The sequence below is a fragment of the Rissa tridactyla genome, chromosome 2 (genome assembly GCF_028500815.1).
Source record: "Rissa tridactyla isolate bRisTri1 chromosome 2, bRisTri1.patW.cur.20221130, whole genome shotgun sequence".
Lineage (NCBI taxonomy): Eukaryota > Metazoa > Chordata > Aves > Charadriiformes > Laridae > Rissa > Rissa tridactyla.
This window is the reverse complement of record NC_071467.1, coordinates 103554614-103578611: the sequence shown is the minus strand read 5'-3', so window position 1 is coordinate 103578611 and position 23998 is coordinate 103554614. Positions and strand designations below refer to the sequence as shown.

General features: G+C 37.5%; 1 protein-coding gene across 9 annotated transcripts in view; it reads right to left on the bottom strand.

Annotated features, from left to right (window-relative positions):
- The window catches only part of ATP9B (ATPase phospholipid transporting 9B (putative)), a 174748-nt gene that overhangs the window by 69244 nt on the left and 81506 nt on the right, over nt 1-23998 (bottom strand). For all 9 annotated transcript variants that reach the window (XR_008465058.1, XR_008465059.1, XM_054192859.1 and 6 more), the window contains 2 exons: nt 18412-18487; nt 10706-10782 (listed from right to left, as the gene is read on the bottom strand). Coding sequence is in view for 7 of the 9 variants with exons in the window: in XM_054192859.1 (XP_054048834.1) it covers nt 10706-10782; nt 18412-18487 (153 nt within the window). In the remaining 2 variants the exon portion in view is untranslated. The remainder of the gene's footprint in view (nt 1-10705; nt 10783-18411; nt 18488-23998) is intronic.

Here is a 23998-nt window from a genome sequence, read left to right as displayed (position 1 = left end):
AGCTGAAGAGGTGAACCAGCATCATGATCTTCATCATTGCACTAACCAAACTAACCAAGACAGTATTTTTTAAGGTAAACAAACTGTGACAAATGAAGAATATTCTTTGATAATTTCAGTTTATCAAAGAATTAAACTTTCTTCTTCACAAAGGTGCTGCATGGTCAGAGAAAAACAAGGATGTGCAAGATCTATGTTGAGATGTAAGAAAGAAAGGGGTAGGTGGAACTACTAAGAACATTAGAGAGACCAGAATAATAGGGTGGAGAAGCAGAACAAGCCAAGGGGGGAGGTAGTCAGAAGAAAGGTATATGCAATACAAAGCAGAGGACTGGTGCTGTCAGAGCAACATTGAGAAACAGAGACCATACGTGCGATAGGCAATTAGAACACAGTGAATAAAAAGAATTTTTTTTTCAACAGTTTATTAAAAAAAAAAGGAAATAAACTACTGCCCAACCATTTTCAGACTTAAACTAGAAAAAGAACTCTATGTGATAGGGAGAAGAAAAGAAAAAAGCCTATCCCTCAAACCCTGAAATCATCTATCTTTACTTTTATAAAAGCAAATATTTGAGTGGATTCCTTGGAGACTATAAGATTAAGAAAAGATTCCACAAAGTCTCCAAATCATAAGAGAAATTAAACTGAATGTTGTTTTGTATAAACAGTGTTTTGGGATACATTCCAAAAGATATGATGGGAAGGGAATTAGCTTTAAGAATATGAAGAACAATCCACTCTGCAAACTAATCCACATTATTTTCATCCAGTACAAGCTGGAATGCTGATTTTAATGCTAAATCTATCCACAGGCTTGCATTCTGAACTGAGGTAAAAAAGAAGGGCAAAGAGCATATTTGTTAAGAATGTGACAAGCTTGTTACTCTAAGGGTGCCAACAGAACTAAGCAAATTATCTTAGTTATGATCACTATGTTCAGCCTATATAAAAACAAATACTCTGTCTTGATATGTATAGAACTTTCTCTCTAGATATTCATCACTGTAGGCTAAGATTTCAAGTCATGTGAATCATGATCGTTACCGAGTCTTAGAGAAATACATCAGACTTCAGCTGCATCAATTAGGAAGTCTCATAAATGAAAACACACAGAAGTTCTGTTTTTCTGTACTTGCTCTACATAAAAAGAAGTTTAGCCATCTAAACAATAATGCCTGCAAAGCATCCAAATAAAAGATGCGAACATCAGATGAGTGTCTATTTCAAGAATGCTGTGCAAGTCTCTGAAAGATCCTAGTTTCTGATATTTAAGACATCCCTCTTTCATAATAATAAAAATTAATATACTTTAAACATACCCACCACAAAAACTAATCTCTCCTTATCTAATTCCTTTCTGTATTGGAAAAAAATGAGGAAATTCAGAAAAATACGAAAATAATTGTACAAATTATGGAAAATTATGCAAAAGAAAAATTATATAGGCTTTTTGAATGATCAGTAGAGTTCTTAAATAAAGATATTAGGCTCATCTGGTTTTCTACACAGTTGCAGTATCAAGTTTTTAGAACTGTAAGTTTCAGAAACTTGTGTGTGCATCTTCACTAAGGAAAGCATATAGAATATTCCACAATTAAGTTAAAGGTTTCATATTCCCAATAAAATACATGCAGTAAGGAAAAAAAAACCACACACAAAAATCAGTGCCAACTGTGGTACATTGCTCTACTTAACAAATACCTGATACACAGACCATAGCTCTAACACAGGGCAACACATAACACCCTATTTCCACACTGTCAGTATTTCGGTTACTGCCATTTTGGCTTGCATACTGCCATCACGGCCTTGCAGGTAGAGCATTGTGAAAGTGGGGCAGTTCTAAGCAATGAGATGAGGTTCGAAATATCACCTGAGAGGCAGTGCCCCTTGCCCCTAGGCTCTCCACCTCCCAGCAGCTGCATTTTGCCAATGGCATGATTAACTCTGAACGGCAGCGAAGCTGTAAGGAGCAAGGCAAGTGAAAAAGCAAACTCCTGCAACTGATTAGCAGCAGTGGAGGCAGCAGCTGAGAGGAAACAGCCATCAGGGACTGCCTCTTAACAGCTCACTGGGATACTCAACACAGGTCAACTGCACAAGGAATCTCCCTTTTGCATTGCCTTCTGTAGAATGATAAAATTTCAAATGGTTTCTATATTTTACCAAAAATAATTGGTTTTAGCCTAGTTCACTACAGGTAATTTTATTTCTGTAACTGTATTTCTGGTGAACAACGAGTTGTTGTTATTCAGTAAGTTGATCTATTTTAAGAGTTGCTCAGGCTGTTCTGTGAGATTAATCTATTTTTGGGACTGCTGCAGAAATGGTGTATTCCACCACTGACCCTTCCTCAAACACAGTGATGTGCGAAATGACATTGAGCATTTAAAACATTCCAAAAAAAAGAATACAATCCAAGCAATTTTTAATGGGAGTCTCCAAAATGGCAAGTGATATATCTCCAAACATCATCAATTAAATTATTCGTGAAAACCACAAAAAATTTAGGACGCTGACTCAGACATGGCTTATGGCTAGTCATTCACATTCTGGAGCATATAAATTTTTATCCCCCTATATTGTTATAATAGGGAATTAATTTAATATTGTAGGAATTTTACAGCTATGAATAAATTCTTAGCAAAATCAATGGAAGAATTTGCCGCTAACTCTAAAATATACAGTCAACCCAAAGTACAGTGAGAATTCTTTCTCACTACCAAAGAGCCATTCCCTTGTTTGATTTGTACATTGTTCTATAACAGTTATTTTCTTTGGAACTAAATCGTGTATTGTTGCACATACTTTGCCTTGCTGTAGGATTGTAAACAGAAAGTTGCACCAGGTGAAGTTGAAATGTTGATTCAACATCCGTGTCCCAAGTAGCGGAGTACCATAACACAGTACAGACAATCTCTTCAGTTCAGTACTTGAGCAGCCGTTTGGCCAGGTGACTCAGAGGCCACATAACAACGTGGCGCACCATGCTAAATTACATGTAGCCAGAAAAGACCTACCACATGACTTGGTATACCAATTGCGTAATATGTTTAATTGTTGCTTTCAGAAAAAATTATAAGTTAGGGCATAGGTTATTCTGGGACTTTAACTTGTGAATTGATAGCAGGCCACATCATGGAACAACTTATTCTCTAGCCCAGGGACATAACAGCAAAGTAGATCAGCAAGCGATGATCTAATATTATCTTCCAGATGCCAAAGAAAATACATTAGGATCAAGTTTGCTCTAAGGCTACAGACATCATGTGCATGCAAACCCAACAGTACCAGTATTTGAGATATAACAGTACTATGAAACGCTAAGCTGTATGAGAAATGAGGTCCAATAACTTAAACTGACCACGCTCAGTTACCGTTTTCTGTTTGTGGGGGATTTTTTTTCCCCATTGATCTCCTGTGCCCCAGTTTCCCATTTGTAGTATTACCATTTTATTACTTTTTTAAGAATGCAAAGTAAAAGAGTATATAAAAAATACACCGCTATTTGAGAAGCACAGGTAATGTGGACAAAAATGCCATACCAAATCACTGAAAACAAGCAATTGCAAAAGTTGTAGAGCATGCTGTAAATAAAATATAGGAGTGTACAAAAAAAAGCCTGGTACAACATAGTAGTTCGCATTAAGTGAATTCTGTCCACATATGCAACTCAAAGTCAATCAAAACATTCAGTCTTACTGTTTTCTTATTCATTTAATGTACTGCTATAAGCCCAGCATTCTTCCAGTTTTCTATATATGAAAGAAAACTGAAAACCTCAGTTCCTTTATGTGGAACTATTCTTTTTCCATACTAGCCATCTGAAGAGCAAAAACCCCACTTCCACACTTTTGCTATTGCAGTTAATGGAGTTACTGGTAATGATAGTTGATAAGACAGTCTTTCTGGCTCAAAGTGAAGGACACAAAAACTTTGCTTTTGGTTTGACAAAACACTGCTAACCATTTCCAAGTATCAACGTTCCTACGTTCTAATCCCAGTTTTGAAAGAACAAGAGTGGCTCCTCTGCCGTTCAGCGCTTTCTTTCCAAGCTTTTCAGGAAAGACTCTTTTGTCTTCCTCTTTACCTAACACTGTTCCACCAGTCTCACTGAGACACTCTAGTCTTTGGGAGGGCCTACTCTATTTTCCATCTTCTGCTACTTTCTTTCCTTTGCTCAGAGATGGGAGCACATAGAGAGAAAAGCACTAATAACTACATTACATGTATTTCCTCATGGCCTGATCCCAACAATTCTCCCTAACATCAAGAGCAGGATTCTCATACTTCAAGAGAAGCTGGTGGTTAAGCACGTTCTTAGATAGAAGCTCTGCATACAGGGGACAAACTAAGTTTGAGGACTACTTACTACCTGTATGTGACAGGTTTCTCAATTTTATCCCAAAGAGGAGTTTTTAGGAGGATTAGGCACAGTAGACCACATTTCATTAAAAAAGTCTATGTAAAACCTTTTCTTCTTACAAATCCTTGAAATTTGTCATGAAGAGACACGTAAGTTTTCAAGGTTCTGCTTTTATCCTAGGCACTACAGATATACAGCCACAGAAAGCCATTCTTCTCAAATAGACTACAGACATCAAATTATCAATTTAATAAGAAAAACATGCAAGTGAAGTTACTGGGCCCTTGCATAACAGTGTAGCAGGCAGCATAAGGTCAATGCATTTCTAAGGCCTTTCTGAAGCTCTTTAGGTAACAGCAAATGGGATTTCATGGGGCATTTTCTTCTCTCCGTCTATACCGACATGAATGTCAGCTTCTGAGGTGTAACAGATAAGAACAGCTTACTAATGCAACTACAAGATACCAGACAACCAAATTTAAAAATGTTCAAAAAAGGGTGTCAAGGCAGGAGTATTGAAAATACTATGCTGAACAGGTAAATTGGTGAAGTGATATCAATTTCTGGGAACACATGAATCTGTTCCAGCCACTCTATTTCACTCCAAATAAAGAATGGATGGGGGCGGGGATGTCCTTTTTTTGGGAAATATTTTTCAAAAATTATTCTCATAAAATGGGGTAGAGAAGGACAGGCACAGAGCAGCCTTTTACATGTAGAGAAGTCAATTTGGTCACAAAACACTAGGAAGAGAAGTTCCGTGGGAGGAGAGGGAGGTGAAGTGATTTTGCCTCAGATTACCAGAATAGAAATATTTTTTTATTACTCCAAGGCTCACCAGCGAGGCCATTTTCAAATAACCAAGGGCAACATACACACAAAAAAAGAAAACAATACCAGTTCTTAGATTTTCATTTGCTAAAAAAACCTGAGAAGACCAAACAAAAAAACCCAAAACAAACAAACAACACTTGCAAAATCACCAAAGCACCAACCACAAGACATGTAGTATTTAGCTTTCAGGCTAGTGAAGAATTAGGGAAAAAACAATATTACTGTTTTGATGAACACCGAATGGTTTCTATGAAGTTTTACTTCTGATGTTAAAACATAACAGCAGATGTAGAATTCCATAATATAAGGAAAAAAAATGTTTTGAATGGTGTTTGTAAGGATTAGCAATACAAAAACGATTTTTGTACTAATCTGAAGCACACTAGGCAGATTACATGCTGTAGCTCCTTTACATAGGCTACTGATTTCTCATGAGTTCTATTTAAGATAATGTCTACTCATTTTGATGCATTACTTTGTACGCTCTGAGTGCATATATATATATTGCACAGTCCCAGTAATTTTAGCGTTTCAATCTTAGTACAGAAAATACATCCCCTTGAATTTATTTCTGTCTCCCTCCAAGTATATTGTGTTCTTTTTAACTTTATCCCCAAAATCTGTTGCCACTGATGGAAACAGGTCACATTTGCAGAAGGGCTGTGCTAACAATCTTGCTTTCTATGATGACCAAAATCACAAAAGCAATTCTAAATTTAGATAACAAAAAACTATTCTGCACTTTAAATAGGTAAGAATGAGACCACTGCAAAATGCCAGACAAAATAAATAAATAACCTTAGTTTGTTAATTTCCCTCTTGGTTAATTAACACCTATAAATGACCTTTAGCATTGACAAGTCCAACTTCATCCAGAAAGCCAAGGTTTAAGAATATCTATCCAAACAGGATTGATTACTGATTACAGCATTGTGAGGAGCACAATTCAATCTGATTTTTTTTTTCTTAAGGCTGGAACCGCATTCCTGAGTAAGCTGATGTGACTGCCAATGAGGTAAAACGCAGAGTCTCATTACACTATAATAATGTTGATGTTACCATTTCTACATTTATCTAAAGCACAGAACATATATCATTTTAGACTGAAATTAAACCTTGTCAGAAATAATTTTTCTTTATATTGTTTGGAATTAAAAACATATTGAATTGATCCATTAAGAAAATTCTCTTCTCCCTCTCTTTGTGTTTTTCAGACTGCGTCTGCATCCTTAGGCAATGAAACAATTTTTATAATTGTAATAAAACAACAAAGAGTTGACTTTAAGTTAAGAAAATTGTTGCTTGAATGACTAAATACTTCAGCAAACACAATAAATCCTTCTAAGTTTAACATACAGATAAACTGCATGCTTGAACAGGTACATATATTTCATAAATTTGCTTAAACTTATTTCAGCTTTAGTCTTCTGCTCAGTGTTTACAGAGCACGTCCGCATCTCTAAATTTTAATATTGGTTTAGTCAAAAAACAACTACCTTTAAGTGGGAAAATTAAAAATTTGCCATTAGATAAAAATGAATTTATAGTACAAAGTACAGCAGTGATGTTATACTCCAGCAAGAAATACAACTGAAGCATCTATCTGTATTTCAATGAAGAGAGGAATGATAAAAGAGCCAAACCCCTGTATTTCTTGCTTATTTCCAGACACAGAAGTTTCATTTTGGCAATGTAAATTGAGAAACATAGATTTCAGTGTTTGCTTTCTCCCAATGCCAGAAGACACGAGCATCACTGGACTACATTCCCAACAACAGCGTATCAACACATTTTACAGGAAAACCTCTAGAGTATTATTTTTATTTGGTTTCAAAGGCAGCAGAGACAGTCTGCTATTTAAAACCAGTTCCAAATAGTATTTGGAAAAATTCTTCTCTAAAGCAGAAGAGAGGGCAGACTTATTTCCTCTCAAGTTTGCAGCACTATCACAAGCGATCAACTTAATTTCGTTTCAGCAACAGTTAGGTGCAGATTTTTTAATTTTTTTTTTTAATGTTTGAATCTTTAATCTCTCAACTGTGATATATCTTCTAATCTCAAAGACTATTTTAGACTCCCTTTGCCCTCGTTTTGGCTCCTAATGCTACATATCCTATCCAACATGTAATCATTACTGTCAAGCTTGAGAAAACAGGAAGATTCCCCCTCCCAGATACACAGAAGAGGAATGAGCTGACTACTGCTTGTCTACCTGCTGCAAGGCTAACTAGCACAGAGTATCACCTACAGGCAGTAAGTGTCTTATCTTACAGAAGTATGCAAACCAATCTCAGCCCATGTGTGCTGGTTTTGGCTGGGATAGAGTTAATTTTCTTCACAGTAGCTAGTATGGGGCTATCTTTTGGATCTGTGCTAAAACCAGTGTTGATTACACTGGGATGTTTTAGTTACTGCTGAGCACTGCTTACACAGTGTCAAGGCCTTTTCTGCTTCTCACACCACCCCAGCAGTGAGCAGGCTGGGTTACACAAGAAGCTGGGAGGGGACAGAGCTGGGACAGCTGACCCCAACTGACCAAAGGGCTGTTTCATACCATATGACATCACGGTCAGCATATAAAGCTGGGGGAAGAAGAAGGAAGTGGGGAGGACACATTTGAAGTTACAGCATTTGTCTTCCCAAGTAACCGTTACATGTGACGGAACCTTGCTTTCCTGGAGACGGTTGAACACCTGCCTGACGATGGGAAGCAGTGAATGAATTCCTTATTTTACTTTGCTTGTGCATGCAGCTTTTGCTCTCCCTATTAAACTGTCTTTATATCAATCCACAAGTTTTCTCACTTTTACTCTTCTCATTCTCTCCCTCATCCCACTGTGGGGGAGTGAGCGAGTGGCTGTGTTGTGTTTAGCTGCCTGCCAGGTCAAACCACACCACCATGGTAGAAGACACAGTAAGATGTTAACTCCACAGAAAGGGAGAGTTAAAACTGCATGTTAAAAATGTTGACAACTATTTGTTACGCTGAAGTACTGCCTTTTGTTGCTTACTCAACTGTCATAGCCTTAAATGGTTTTCTGTTTTCAGCTCCCAAATCCATCCCTACTGGTCACACTACTTGTAGGCAACTGCTTTAAACAAGGATGCTCAGTCCATAGAGAGAAAACCCCATGCCAATATTATTGTTGAGCAATTGGTACACAAAAGACTCATTTACAGAATAATTTGAAAGACAGTTGAAACAGAGTTGATAACACTTGATGTAGAAAATAGTCTCTAGAGAAAGTCTTCACCTGCTCAATATAAGATTAATTTTTAGATTTTTGAAATATTCTATAGAACAACTCCCAAGGCAGAGACACTTAAAGCATGTAATTTAACATATACTACATTAAGCCTCATTATACACATTTAGTAGATTCCTATCAGCTAATTACAGTACAAAGAACTAAGCACCTCCAAGAAACAAATGAATATACATATTTAGAATAATGAACACCTTAATAGGTCCATGACTCCTTGAAACGCCTTTGGACAACAAATGAGTACAGTTTAGTTACACAAGCATCACCTGTTTTTTCAGTGGCAGATAAAATGCTATTTAAAAGCATGATTTCTAATTAGAATAGAATAGACTATTTCAGTTGGATGGGACCTACAATGATCAACTCCCTGATCAATTCACAGCTGACCAAAATTTAAAGCATGTTACTGTGTGTCCAAATGCCTCTCAAACACTGACAGGCATGGGGCATCGACCACCTCCCTAGGAAGCCTGTTCCAGGGTTTTACTATTCTCTCGGTAAAGAAATGCTTCCTACTGCCCAGTCTAAACTAAACCTCCCTGACTTGTTCCTAAGGTAATTATTTTAGAGAGTGCTCATATACTGATAACGCAATATATGGCAGAAGATATTAGGCTTCGGCTCTGTTAGTTTGTGTATGTGCATGCGTGTGCACGTGTACATGTAATGTTTTGCTTCTTAGTAGTTCATGAAAATTATGTTTATTTAGGTTCCCACTGTAGATGGAAGAACACAACAGTTGATTGTTAGCAACTGTAACATTAAAGTATTATGCAAGCAAAGGTGGCACATGTATTGTCATAATAGTAAAAACCATGCTGCAGCTTGTCAACGTGCTGCTGGATCTCTTTGTAGGTTTATCTGCTACATAATCTTTTGCTGATCAAAATTTGGAGCAACTATTTGAAAATTAATAGTGATTTTGAAAGCATCAGGGAAATTTTAAACACAAATCCCTTTACCCTTTATTATAGTTTTCTGTGTGAAATATTCATGCAAAAAAATTTTTAACAAATATTTACTAAAAATCTAATACACCTCCAGAATTTGTTGGATTTGGGTATAGTGTGTTACATTTATGCATACTCCCCTATCAATTAACTATATTAAATAATTTCATTTTAAAGACGTGTGAGAATTATTTATTAGTCAGAAGTTGTTCAGAATTCTTAGAGAAAGATTCTGTTACTAAAGGGCTCATCTTTGTTATCAGATGGAACAGAAAATAATTATGCACCATAAACATTCTGGTTCCATTTTACTCTATTATTTTAAAATGTATGTTACAAAGATTAAAATAATAAAGGCCCTCTTAATCCACGTAATGGTACATATCACCTGTCTCTGTCAATGATACATTTAAAAGCATCTCTTTATTAGAAACACAAATCAATACACTCAGGGGACTGCAATAACTGCTTCAAGCAATTTGTATTATCATTTCATTCCTGATGTTCCTACTCAGAGCAACTTATTATGAATGGCGTGAAAATGGCAACCTGTCACAATTGATTTTTTTTAAGCCTCTTGCAAGAATTTTTCCCTTTCTTAATATAATTAAGTATCTTCCTACTAAACACGTCTTGGTTGTAAGATAAAGCCTACAACTGAAGTTTCATTTCTTTATAATAGAGGGCCCTCCCCAACTTACATTAGAAACATTACTGATGAAATGAAGAGCCATTTGCTTTGTTTTGAACTGAAGGAACCTTGTACAGAGGGAAGCACTCAAACTTCTGGTGTTTTTTCAACAGACCCATCTGTTGACGATGTTTTAATTGCTTACAAAAATCCCTGGAAGAGCACTGAGAGTAACTGGAACCTCAGTTATCTTGCTCTGCTTCCTCTGGGAGCCCAAATAAATTTTAGTAGCCTGTTATAAACACTCCTTAGAACTACTTTGTAGCTCTGGCCAAATACTTTACAGTAAAATAATCTGAGAGAAGTGAAGCGGGAATTAATATTTAGCTGTGAGATAGAAGTATGAATTATACATGCATATCTTCAGACTTTCAAAGACAAATGTTTCCATTAATACCTGTGACACTCCTAGGTAAAGGAAGAATTATTTTACTTCTGAAATGAGACTGAGGTGGAATTCACTTCTCACACGAAAGTTCAAATCAGTGCAGCACACACAAAACACATTAGAGTAAGAGCTTATAGATTTTTGGTACATCTATTTTTAAATTTTACGAAAACAAAAGTAGGAAATCCCACAGTAAGACTAACTTACCTTATTTTTTGGATTGGATGTGTTCATTACACTTCGAGTTTCCTTGCCTGTGTAAATTACAACACCAATTACAGTTCCTGAAAAACAAACAAACAAAAAGTAAAACAGAGGCATCAAGTAGTTAAAACAAATTTGTCTGAATTAAAACTTGCAGTAATTTACAGTCCCTCTAACAAATCAATTGCATGAGTGCACCCTCAGCAAGTTTGCCAACACCACCAAGCTGAGTGGAACAGTTGACACGCTGGAAGGAAGGGATGCCGTCCAGAGGGATCTGGACAGACTCAAGAGGTGGGCCTGTGCGGACCTCATGAAGTTCAACCAGGCCAAGTGCAAGGTCCTGCACCTGGGTCATGGCAATCCCAAGCACAAACACAGGCTGGGTAGAGAATGGATTGAGAGTAGCCCCAACGAGAAGGACTTGGGGGTGTTGGTTAATGAGAAGCTCAACATGAGCTGGCAACATGTGCTCACAGACCAGAAAGCCAACCAAATCCTGGGCCACATCAAAAGAAGTGTGGCCAGCAGGTCGAGGGAGGTGATTCTGCACCACTACTCCCCTCTTGTGAGACTCCACCTGGATTACTGTGTCCAGCTCTGGAGTCCTCAGCACAAGAAGGACATGGACCTGTTGGACTGAGTCCAGAGGAGGGCCACAAAGATGATCCGAGGGCTGGAGCACCTCTGCTACGAGGACAGGCTGAGAGAGTTGGGGCTGTTCAGCCTGGAGAAGAGAAGGCTCCGGGGAGACCTTAGAGCAGCCTTTCAGTACCTAACGGGGTCCTACAAGAAGGATGGGGAGGGACTCTTCATCAGGGAGTATAATGACAGGATGAGGGGTAACGGTTTCAAACTGAAGGAGGGTAGATTTAGATTGGATATCAGGAAGAAATTCTTTGCTGTGAGGGTGGTGAGGCACTGGAACAGGTTGCCCAGGGAAGTTGTGGATGCCCCATCCCTGGAAGTGATCAAGACCTGGTTGGATGGGGCTTTGAGCAGCCTGGTCTAGTGGGAGGTGTCCCTGCCCATGGCAGGTGGGTTGGAACTAGGTGATCTTTAAGATCCCTTCTAACCTGAACCATTCTGTGACTCAGCATCACTAAGTAAATTTTTATATTAAAATTTAGGTTTTTATTAATATGCTACTATCACACTTTCTAGCACAAAACAAAACCCTTATTTTTATTACTTTTTCAAGTTATCTGAAATGACTTTATGGCAGTAAAACCAATAATGTGATATTTTTGTTGTCTTTATGCTATAAAGAAATAATATAACTTGTCAGAAACACCCTGCTCACATTTACAAATTTGTCTGACATTAAGTAACTTAATTTGTCTTTCACAATCAGGACCATGTGCAAGATCTGTGATCACTACTCTTGCAGTATAACATGTCATAAAAAATTGAAGGAACCCACAAAAAAAAATATGACAGTTAAAGATGTTGGCATTAAAGGAAGTTTCATTTACTCAAAAATGAGAAGGGAAGTGAAGACTTTGAATCCACATACAAAACATCAGTGATTATACATTACTTCTTCCGGACAATTAAAAATTAGTTTTTCTACTCTTTTCCTCTATACACTAGAACTTTTCCTTAAGACTTCCCTTGACATAACAGTTTCCCCAAAGCTAGTTTGCCTCTGCTGACAGTTCCACATGCAAATCTGCACATTAGTACACAGGTAATGTGCCCCCAACACACCCCAAAATTCCTCCTGACTTTTGTAAAAGAACACTCATTGACACATAATGTCTGAACTCTTTCTACTGGTCTCCAACCAATGCCCATATCCCTTTGGGGCACTGTATTTTGGAGTGATCCTCTGAGCTGGCCCCTGCCCAATGGTCAGAACACACTGGACAATATCCTGTAGGGAATCCCCTCCTGCACACTCCAGCAGTCTCTGCCTTTGTAGCTCTCTAGTTCAGTAAAAGTTGGGGAGGACTTCTCGGTTCCAGATGGCACCTTTCCAGTAAGTTCCACCTGGCTAGGCTGCTGTAGTCAGGAAAACAAGCTGTCCTACTTGTCTCGTATTTTGTTCCTTGAAAAGCTGGTTTCAAAGGTGAAAGTCGGATAAAATCCATTTTGACTACTGAATTTTGATCATACTTTTGGCTAAATCTGACTGAGCTGCTGCTTTTACTGAGGTGCTGATCTTTGATTTGAAACTTTTGGGGTTGTTAGTTACTAGCACAATATCGCTGGTAAATCTAGGATTCCTTAGACCTGAATTACATCAGTGTAGGGAACTCCAAGCCTAATTTTAATGTTGTCCCACAGTGGTTACACCACAGACAGTTCTGGTGTTCTGGAGAGTTTTTTTACCCACTATTCTCTCTCATTATCCTCAGCAAATCTAAGCATAATACCAGCTGTGAAGAAAGATGCATATCAGCACTAAACTCCACCCTGGTCCACAGTAGAAAGAACTGAATCCAATTTGGGGTTCCTGGAAGCACAGCTGTACTACAATCCTGGACTTATTAAAAGCAATGAGTCAAATATTTTTTATGTATGGGCCTCTATGCAAATTGGCTTTCATGTATACTGGGCAACCCCTGATTGGGAAGGGCAGAGTGGTTAACAAAGGAGAGAGAAGTTACAGGAGACACCACCAGAAAAAACACGTGGGCCGCGAAACGAGATAAAAGAGGATGTGCAGAATTAACACGCACAAATAGCCAGGCATACTCTCAATATGTGTGATCATATTAGTACTTGGGAGATACCAAAAATTATGTGAACCATATAAAAATAAGAGTGTTCAAATTAAAATCGTGTGTAGGACTTGTCACCAAATAGTGCTTTTTACAGCTCTGCAGTTATACAAATTGTTCTGATTTTATCTAAAGTGACTTTGCAAGACTGACACCTGCCAAAATGATGACAAAATTCCATTAATATAAATCTCGTTTTAATAGATATCTCAGCAGGCCTCTCAGAAAACTGCATTATCTCGCTTAGAGTTTGAACCACACTGATCGTTACAGTAAATGGAGAGCAAAAAGTCCATACTGTAGTGGAACTTTTGAGGCTTTTTAAAATTTAACTGCTGACTTTCCTCTCTCCCTTTCTGAAAGGAAATCTACCAAAGCTTTCAATGAACACAAACACCACAGTAAGTGATGTCAGAAACACAAATTACCTGAAAGATAAGTAATGTCATTACGGATAACCTCAGATGTTTTCAAAATACTTGGTGGTTTAAATTATTTGGTTATATTTAAGTTGTTTCTTCGGTGACAGCAGTTGTTTCAAGTTTTCACTAACCAAAACTTCCTTTACCTCTGGCACTATTATTAATTCCACAGCAATAACACAGGTATTAAGAATGGCACATAGACTTTGTACCTTGCTGCTACGTTTTTGAAACTCACTGGGACACTGCCATGGAAAAAGTCAGAGAACTCTTTTCTTATCTCACTTATTAAAGAATAACAAAAGGATGGCTGCATGCTTCGGACTTGAGGAGGACTTTTGATTTCCACCCCCTGCCAGAAGCTTCCAATGTGATCCTGGCAAATTAGCCTTTGTGCTTTCTGTGGTTCAGATAAACATCATATACACAGTCACCAGATCTCTGTTAGGGTTTTACAGCAAGGGGCAGAAAGCACTTCAGATTTGGTAGCAGCAGGAATCTCCATTTAGATATCTAAACTATCAATCCTGAGACTAGAACAGCTGGATATGTAAATATGTATTAGGTGTAACAAAACAGTATTTTTTTTTTTTTTTTTTCATTTAGCTTACTGGTATTCTAAGGGGTAAGGAGCTGTACTGAAACCAAGGAAAGTAAACACCTTCCAAATGTACAAATTTGAGAAATCAACAAATAAAGTTCAGGAGAGTGAGTTATTAAAAAGCTGTGAAATAGTTTATTCTTGTTTGACACTACATGATTTTGTTAAACCAATTTTTTAGTTCCCAAAATTCAAAAAGAAAATAAAATAGTCTTAAATTATAGCAAATATTTTTCTTGCCACTTGCACTGCTCTAGCTATAGACACTTTTTTTGTTTCTATAGAATCCATTATTGCAGTATCCTGATATTTTCATGAGCTTTGGCAATTTGCATTCAACATGTAGTTAATAAGATTCCTTGAAACCTTTATACACTTACATTTACTGTTACTGATCTGCAAGATGATTGATTTGTGGTCTCTCTCCTCTAGAACTGTCAGGACATCAGCAACCAGAGCTCAAATTTTCTGAGGTATTCCCCACAAAATACCCCAAACACTTTTCCTAGCCTGACCTTGACCTTCCGTATCACCTTGACAAATAGCAACGGCACGCGTCTTGGAGATAGAGGGCTCTTCTACCTGATGCAATATATTTTATGCAGTATGTCAAAGGGAACATCATGAAATTCAGTATGTATTTAGTCACTGGAAAGAGGAAACTGGGAAGAATGTCCTCACCCAACAATTGTCCTGTATGTCCTATGTAAAACCTTCTTAAAAATTAAATAAGGCTTTGTATCTGCAACTCAGCTACCTATTCCTTTGTTGGGTGTCAGTGATGTAGCTCCCCGTCTCCACCCCTGAGACAAACAGCATCAGTCAGGAATAGATCAAGATAATAGCACGGGTTGACCCAGACTGATTTGTAACAACCTCCAAGGAGTTGGCAAGGGCAAAACATAGTCCCAAGAGCAATGGGTCACATATTTGCTTGGCTGAGTAACAAATGATGTCCAGGCTGCTTAAAGAGCACTGGAGGAAGCACCCTTCCAAGCTAGAATGCCTTAAAGACTGCCACACTGGATAGTCTTGATGTAAATGAAGAGATGTACAGGCAATGTTGCAGGGCAGAACTCTAGTCCCTACCATCTGGACACAAGCTACAAACCCACTTTCTTCAATCAAAGTGGCAAAGTAATAGAAGATTAGGCTTGCACACAGACATCATATCCTTTGGGGTGAGAAATACCTGCATGTGACAGAACTGAGAGCCCAGACAGTAAAGAGACTGGAATAAGACACCAGTGCGGTTGTGGTGAGGTAGCTATCTACAGAGAAGAAAAATAGTACAGACTTTCACATGCTACGGGCTGTTTATTCTTCTGTTTTCATGGAATCTGAGTGGCATTCATCTGCAGAGGTTGTGTGTGAGCATAATCTTCCACTAAATTTTTCAGATATAATCAAGGACTGTGACAGGCCATGGTAGAGGAGGGCATGCAGAGGTGCCTGCAAACTTGCATAGACAGAGTCCACCTCTGACATCCTGCCATAGCAAGCTTTAAGCAAGGCAGTTAATATGTGTTTATAATGCTGTCAGACAAGTGCTTTTCCTAACAAGATTTTCAATTGTCACAAATCTTGGAATTTCAATTATGAAGTCTTAATTTAAGAAAACCTACAAAAATACAAAGATTCGAGTTTAATTAGTTTAGCATCAAATATCCTAACTTACCTACGTCCATTCAACTTGCAAGAGAGATGAAAACAACTGAGTGATACATCAGTTACCAACCAAATCTAGAACATCTTAATTTTAACAATCCACTAATTGTTTTGCCTTATAATCTTCTTTATGACTATATGCACCTGTAAGATCTTATAAACTCCTTATTAGTTAAGCAACAGACTGAAGGCAGCAATTTCCTACTCTTCATTAAAGGACTAATCCTGTCAAATGCTAAAATTACCTCCACAGAAGCCCTGAGCAATTCTTAAGACCTGGATTTATGATGCCATACAGCACAAGCAAATACCCAAATAGTAATCATATATGCTAGATAACTGCAGTACTTACATGAGAGGAGCATGTTATCACAATATTAAATTGTAGTTAATACATGCAATGACTTAAGTGAAATGAATGATATGCCAAAGTTTAGATTAAGAAAATATAATTAATGTCACAAAATCAGATACTGAAGGAAATTATTTCTGCTACCTTAATTCAACCACCTTCTGCATGCATATCATGACACCGTTTTTAATTTATCATGTTATTTTTCCTTGCAGAAGGGACTGCAGTCTTGAAGAGCCATTCAATGTTTTTACTTTGTATCATTCAGTGACTTGCTCTCCCTTAAAGTCTTATTCCACTATTCAAAACCATGCTCAAACAAGGGAGTTATATTCTCCTATGTTTTCCTTCTGCCATCGTTAATAATGAACCTAAGTAAGTCCTTCATAAACAATTAAACCTTCACAAGACCCCTCAGAAGTAAAAAACCCAAACATATGCTAAGGCATAAATTTTAAGGAGCACTGTTTCCATTAATTTGGATGCCAACTTTAGATGGCAGATCAAGAGGCCTCAGACATTAGCTACACTTCTAAACAAAATCAAATCATCTACCCTGGAAATGAAAGCATGAACAGTTTTCAATTAAAGTTCAAAATTACTGATCCAGAATTACTAACTTTGCCAAGGTAGACTCTTTGAGTACGGGTTTCCCCCATACATAAATTTGGGGAAAAGTAAATTCAGAAAATTCAGAACAGATTTACACTGTATTGAAATTTATAATTAATAAGCACGTGGTTGGGGGTTTTTGTTTGTTTGGAGTTTACTTTGGTGGGTTTTTTTGTTGTGGTGGTTGTTTTTTTGGTTTTTTGGTGGTTTTTTTGTTGTTGTTGTTTTGTTTTTTTAAACACAAAGTTACAGATCTTGGCTACTTAAGTTAAAAGCCTAACTGGGAACAATTTTAGGCATCATCCATTTGCCAGAAGTGCTTTAGAGAGAATAGTTTCCCAGTACAATCAAATGAAACAACACCAAGCATCAAAGAACATGACTATCTTCTCAGACTCTGGAAAGGAGTGCTCAATCAGAGACTCCTTTGCCATCTCCTCAAACTTGATCTCTTCCCCACAGCCCTCCAGCAGGACCCTCACTCATGTAAGGCTTCATAGTAGGGACTAACTTCACAAGTTAGGTGGAGACCCTTTTTTACTTTCTTCCCCTCCCTCCATACCCCTCCTCCTCTTGGCTCATGTTTCCGGTTGTTCCGATTCCCTATCTTAAATCCTAGCTCTTTTTCAGAAGTCATGCTCTCCTGATTCTTTATTCTCAGTCTTTTTGTGCAGAAGAATAACCACAGCTCTTTCTCCTACAGTCTTTGAGCAAAACCAGAAGAAAATAATTTTCTGCTCTTAAAAAAGAAAAGTTACAACGGCTTAAAGGCTGAATACAGCATCTAAATAATGTGAACTCCTTATATCTGAGACACATACGAAACATTACTAATATTTAGATCCCATTATTTTAAAATTACGCAACTGTGTAATTGATCTATACTTTCTGATTAAGATTTTGCCTGACAAAAGATTTTAAGCAAACTTTATGTGCAGCATGGAGTATACAGAAAAGAAAAACTCTTAACAAACGCAAAACCACCCCTTTTTTGTGGACCCTATCTACAATAAGCTGAACAGAGTACTGTACAACGTGAAGTTTTAATTAAAACAAAGAGGCCAATGACTTCAGTGGGGTACAAGGGACAGCACTACTGAAACAGCAAAATTTAATATTAAACTATTAAGGAGAATTAAAATGCTACGAAAATATGGTGAGTAGCATGTTGAAACTGATCGGAAGGCAGATAACAGAGGAGCAAGAGATTAACAGCCTGGAAGACAGAAAGATTTTCAAAACCCATTACTATTTCAAATTGTAAAAATAAAGACACGCTTCCATGGAGTTTTTAGATATATTGTCAGCTTTGCTATTGCAACACTTACCTGACGCAACAACAGTGCTTGCCCATAACGTATTTTCTATGCTTAGGCTTTCATGAACTGCTGGATCACTGTCTTCCTGTTAAAAATATGAACAGCTACTAAGTAAATCAACATCACAAATAGTCATAGTTAAGAACAATGCCAATCCACCTGAATAACTTGCACAGGATGTCTGCGTCCTTGTATCAATCACTGTGTAAGAGTATTCATTGTACATGCTTTTTTTGTCTGTATACAAACACAAAAATAACTTTCCAAAAAGTGAAACACTGACTGAAGTTCATATTACTTAAACCAAATTATATTCAAAGAACTAAATTCCATAGTGTTTTAAAAGGAACTTATTCTTTTCCTCAGACGTATCAAACTGCAGTTGCTATACCAAGCAGTTAAAGTCAGTTATGAACACCAATTACCAAAAATTAATACCCCGTCCTTTATGACTATTTATATCATCTATAATCCATACAATAAATTATGGTCATCAAAATTTGCAAGCCAAGTGACATCTTATCAGCTTTAGGAAAGAATATTTATACTTTTAAAAAGAAATATAACACTTGTGTTGTCTTACCACATACTTACAAAATACATATCCAATGGGAAAATACTTTGAATAGGAAATCGCTTCTGTGATTATTTAAGACTTTCGGTTTTTCCCTCCCCTCTTTCCTCCCAAGCAATAATGGCCCACAGATTGTAAACAGACTTAATCTCTCATAATCAATTTGGAGCATGTACAGATTTGTTACTCATTAGCAGCTGTGAAATGTGCTGTTTAGAACTAAAGGGAACTTTAGGAGGTAGGATAATCAAGTGCATTTGATCGAGTTACGGATTGCGCTAAACATTTTGCAGGAAAAAGGGGACCACTGATTTACCAAAATACACAATCATTTCTACATAATGTCAATAATCAAAACCCATGTCCATTTTTCATCTCTATTTTGAAACAACCACCAAGCACAGGATGGGCTGCTTAGAAATCTCTGTTCCTAAAAAAAAAATCTCAGACTTAACAGATACATTTTTGTGTGTACTTCAAAAGATCCCTCTATAGCAAGGAAACTAAAGCTCTTACTCTCTTAAGTGAAGCAAAATCATTGTTTAAAAGGCATAGAGAACCATTCTTGTCAAAACCAGAAGGGAAGAGAGGGAGGACATGGAATTAGCTACAAGAAGAAAACCACAAATTTTGAATTAAGATTCACACAGCAAGTAAAAAGTCTGTCAAGAATCATCAGTATTCTATAAGATTAGTCTTTCATTAAGAAAAAGGAGAAATATTTTTTGATTCTTACCTAAGGAATTAATACTGCAAGAATTATTTGCCATACTCCTACACAATTAAAATACGTTACTTTTGAGACAACAGCAACTGTGAGCCCACTCTAATTGAGTAACATGGTATCATGTAGGAATTTTCAGTAGTTGGGGGGTACTACAAAGAGCAGAAATGAATTCCAAGATACTGCGACATAACAGCAGAAGTACTTCATATTTATAAGCCAAGGAATGTTCACTGTAGAGAACTGAAAATGCATCCCTGAAAATAAAACAGGATCAGCAGCTATAGCAACATTCAAAATTGTTGACACTATTAGTAACGCATGAAGTCCTGATCACTGAAACATTAAATACAAGAAAAGTATTCCAATTTGGCTCAAAAAAAGTATAATCTGCAGCAATTATCAATCATCTTTGTAACACTTGATAACTTATTTCTGAGATGAGTGCCTTTGATAGGGTTCATCCACAGCCTAAATTTTTGGATAATTTTTCCTAACTTCATAATGCTTACATTCCTGGTTTGATTTAGGATTGTTGCTGGGTTATTCAGATTCTGTGATTATTTCAGCCTTCTGAAAGCCTAATTAAGCAGTGTATAAACACGTACGTCTAAGTGGAAACTATCCAGTACTACTAGTTTTTCCAGAGGAAGATGCCAGTAATATGGTCAAAATACTAACTGCAGCTGACTGGGGCGTGACAGTTGGTGGAGAGATTGCCATCTACACCTATAATGTTGAAACATGACCACATCCAGCAGTAAGCTTCCCTGTGGAACTTTAGAGGTTTCAGAATCTGTTCAGAATCTACAAGACTAGAAAGAGGACACAAACTGGCCATATGTGAGTTGAAAACAGATATTGAATTTTTTCGCTCCTTTCATGGGCTTTTCAGAATTGCTGAAGCTAACAGGACAACTTTCCTGAAATTCTTTCATACAGACAATACTGATTAGCCACTTGTAACAAGAGTGGAAGGCTGCCACTTTCATACCAAACAGGAGTCTTAACTTCACACAACTTGCCATAAGATGCACAGGCTCTTCTCAGTCAGCAACACACACGCTAACCTTGACTGCTTTTTATCATCCACAAACTTTTCTGCATAGTTCAAACTGTTTCAACTTGCTTGATTTTTACAATTCTACCTACCATCATACACTGCAAAAAAAGGAAATTCTGCTTAGGTATTCTGAACCAGAAATTGGTAGAGTTTTTCACTGCATCACTAGGTCAACTGAAAACAATGTATACGTGTATGAGGAAAATGCTTTTATTTATAAGCACTCATTACTGTACCTCAAAGGGCAAATCGTGCTAGAGTTTGTCACAGGAGTCCCCAGCGGGCATATAATAGAATGATGCATACTAACAGAGAGGTGACCAAAAAGATCCCACATTTCAGTCAAACACTGCAACCTCATGGAAACGAATGGGTCAGTCTTATACAATCATCAACATAAGTGATAAGACACAGATGTGAATACCATACTTGTGATGAATTCAGTCTCAATAAATAAAAAAACCAATTTGTATTTTTCCCCTCAGATGTCACATACAGAATACCCGTTGCCCACAGTGGGACTCCAAATAGCTCCCCCCAAACACTGAAAGAGGTATTCCCCATCTACCATGTACTAAAACTGCAATTACGCTGAAGTAGTAATTTTTGCATTATGTTGAATTCCAGCATAAAAGAATTTGAATTTTGACAGAAGCATTGTGTTTTAACTAGCCATTAGCATAGAACTAACACACAGAATTAGAGACTACAGAAAAGCTGTAGAATTCAAAGAAACATTTGCTGCTGTATCTTTGCACACCTTTATAATTGTAACTTTAGATAAGACTTCAGAACAAAATAGCTATAGAAAAAACACCTATGACTTAATAGCTTAATATATCCTACAAAAAAGTGGACAGATGAAATTCCATACAGTGAAACGTAAAATGATGCCCACAAAGGAAGAAAACATCCCAACTTCACAAACTGATGAGCTCTGAGCTGATCAAAACTACTCAGAAATTGTCATGACTACTCAGAAAACAAATATTGGGATTATTAAAAATCTACCAAAACACTAACTTAATAGTCAAGAACAAGTTAAATGCTTAAAATCCTTAAAATTTTTGAGAGAGAAAACAACAACAACAACAAAAAATCACGCTACTACAAAGAAAACCACGGTTTGGCCAAGCCTTAAGTACATAGTTCTAAATTCCTCCTCCCCTGCCCTTACTCCAAACAGAAAACATACAGAGCTGGAAAGTGTTCAAAAAGGGCAACAATGGTAGTCAATGTAGCTTCCATACTAGATACGACTAAATAAATCTGAACTCTTAATGAGGAATCTGACAGACATCTATGAAATGGGCACCGAGAAAGGGAGGATAAATACTGCTGTCTCTTACCAGAGAAGAAAGAAGTCATAAGTAAAGCCAGCAAAATTAAAACAATAAGCAATTGCTCTTCATAACAATATGTAATTAACCTGGACAAATTCTTTCTATTTGAATGCTAAAAAGATACACATGTTCAAGGGTGGCCTGTGTAAGTTTAAAGAAGGAAAATTCATTTCAGGTTACTTAGAGAAACCAGCTCTGACTCAGGAAGTTCCCACATCACAAGCTGCTGAGAGACAAGAGAATCTTCTGAGGAGGTATTATCATCTCCTTACTCTAGTCTTATTCTCTTTCCCAGCAGTCTGCTTCTGGCTATTGTCAGAAATAGGATACTAAGCTAGGAAAACCTTTTTTCTGCCTTTGTGTATTATTCAGTTAGCAGTTTTTAAGACAGTGAATTATGAAACTCTTCTGTACTACAAGAAGAAATCGAAAGCCTTGCAGTGGTTATGAAGAGCTGACAACACAGACAGGAAAAAGGCACTTGTCCAATGTCTACCTGCTAGGACTTAGTGAAATGCCTCATTTTAGGTCACTCAAAATAGGAAAATATCTAATGAGCTGTATCTCTTGCCACACATGCCATGCTCATCAACATAATGGTTTGGCTGATCAGTTACCTTATGCTTATTTCATTATGATCCTTGAACATCTTTATGCCCTCATCTAACATTTCCACCTTTCTACAGTTCATTCAATTTACCTAATATCACACCTTCCATACCCAAACAGATGACAACCGTATTTTTCATTTGTCGTAAGTTACTCAAACAAAAAATAAAAAGTATATTTACAGGTTATGAGTTTAGCTGGTTTACATTATTTTTATTTCTACTGTTGGAGAGATGGCAGGGATAGATGAAGCAAGGAAGGGACAAGGTCTCAGACTCCTGAACAACACCAGGTCTATGGTAAAGAGAAATGGTTCTGCAAATTTTCTGAGGCTACTACAGCTAACAGAACAATGTATGTTTTGGGGTAAATGAAATCCATCACTCACTCTAGTAGCAGATGTTTGACATTGTCGTGGTTTAGCCTCAGACGGCAACAAAGAACCACGTGCCGCTCGCTCGCGCCTTCCTAATACAGGAAGAATCGTAAGAAAAGGCAAGACTCTTGGGTTGAGACAAAGGCAGTTTAACAGAACAGCAAAGGGAACAGGCAAACAACAACACGGATAGGGGAATATACAAACACGATTACGGAACCACCGCTCCCCGCCACTCGCAGGCGGACCCGGGACGCCCCAGCCCGCTTTTAAGCAGCAACTTCCTGCCCCCTCCCCCGGCAGCTCAGGGTGGGCGTGGCTCACATGGCATGGAATACCAGGAAAAATTAACCCTATCCCCACCGGAACCAGGACAGACATGCAAAGCTTCTTTGTCCAGCTGACAATGTTTCCACATAAGGCCTGCTGGGCTGAATTTCATTTGGCAGCTGTATGCTTATTGGACTTTAAATTCTGAATTAAGTTCATTACCAGAATAGCGCAGTTCAGTACTGCATTCAAGCTTCATATTCAGGCTCAGTTTTTGAAATCCTGTGCAGTATTGATCATAGAGATTTAAATTGTCTACAGTTCCTATTCTAGGAAATTAGCCTGTAGCTCTTGCATGTGCAGAGAAAAAGGAACAGATGAGCAGTTACATAAAAATTGAATATATCCTACTCTCAGTCCTCAATTCATACTAGAGCTGACCAAGGATCATGACAAATTTCAAGGAGGCACTTAAAAAGTTTCAAATCTACAACCTATTAGAAATTTTTTCAGATAATGACATAGGCCTTTGAGACTAAATACCCAATCCCTAAATCAACAAGTGTACCACTTTCATTTGACCTTCTCTAGCCTTATTCCTACCTGACAGGATGCAGCGTAACAACCCCCACCAAGT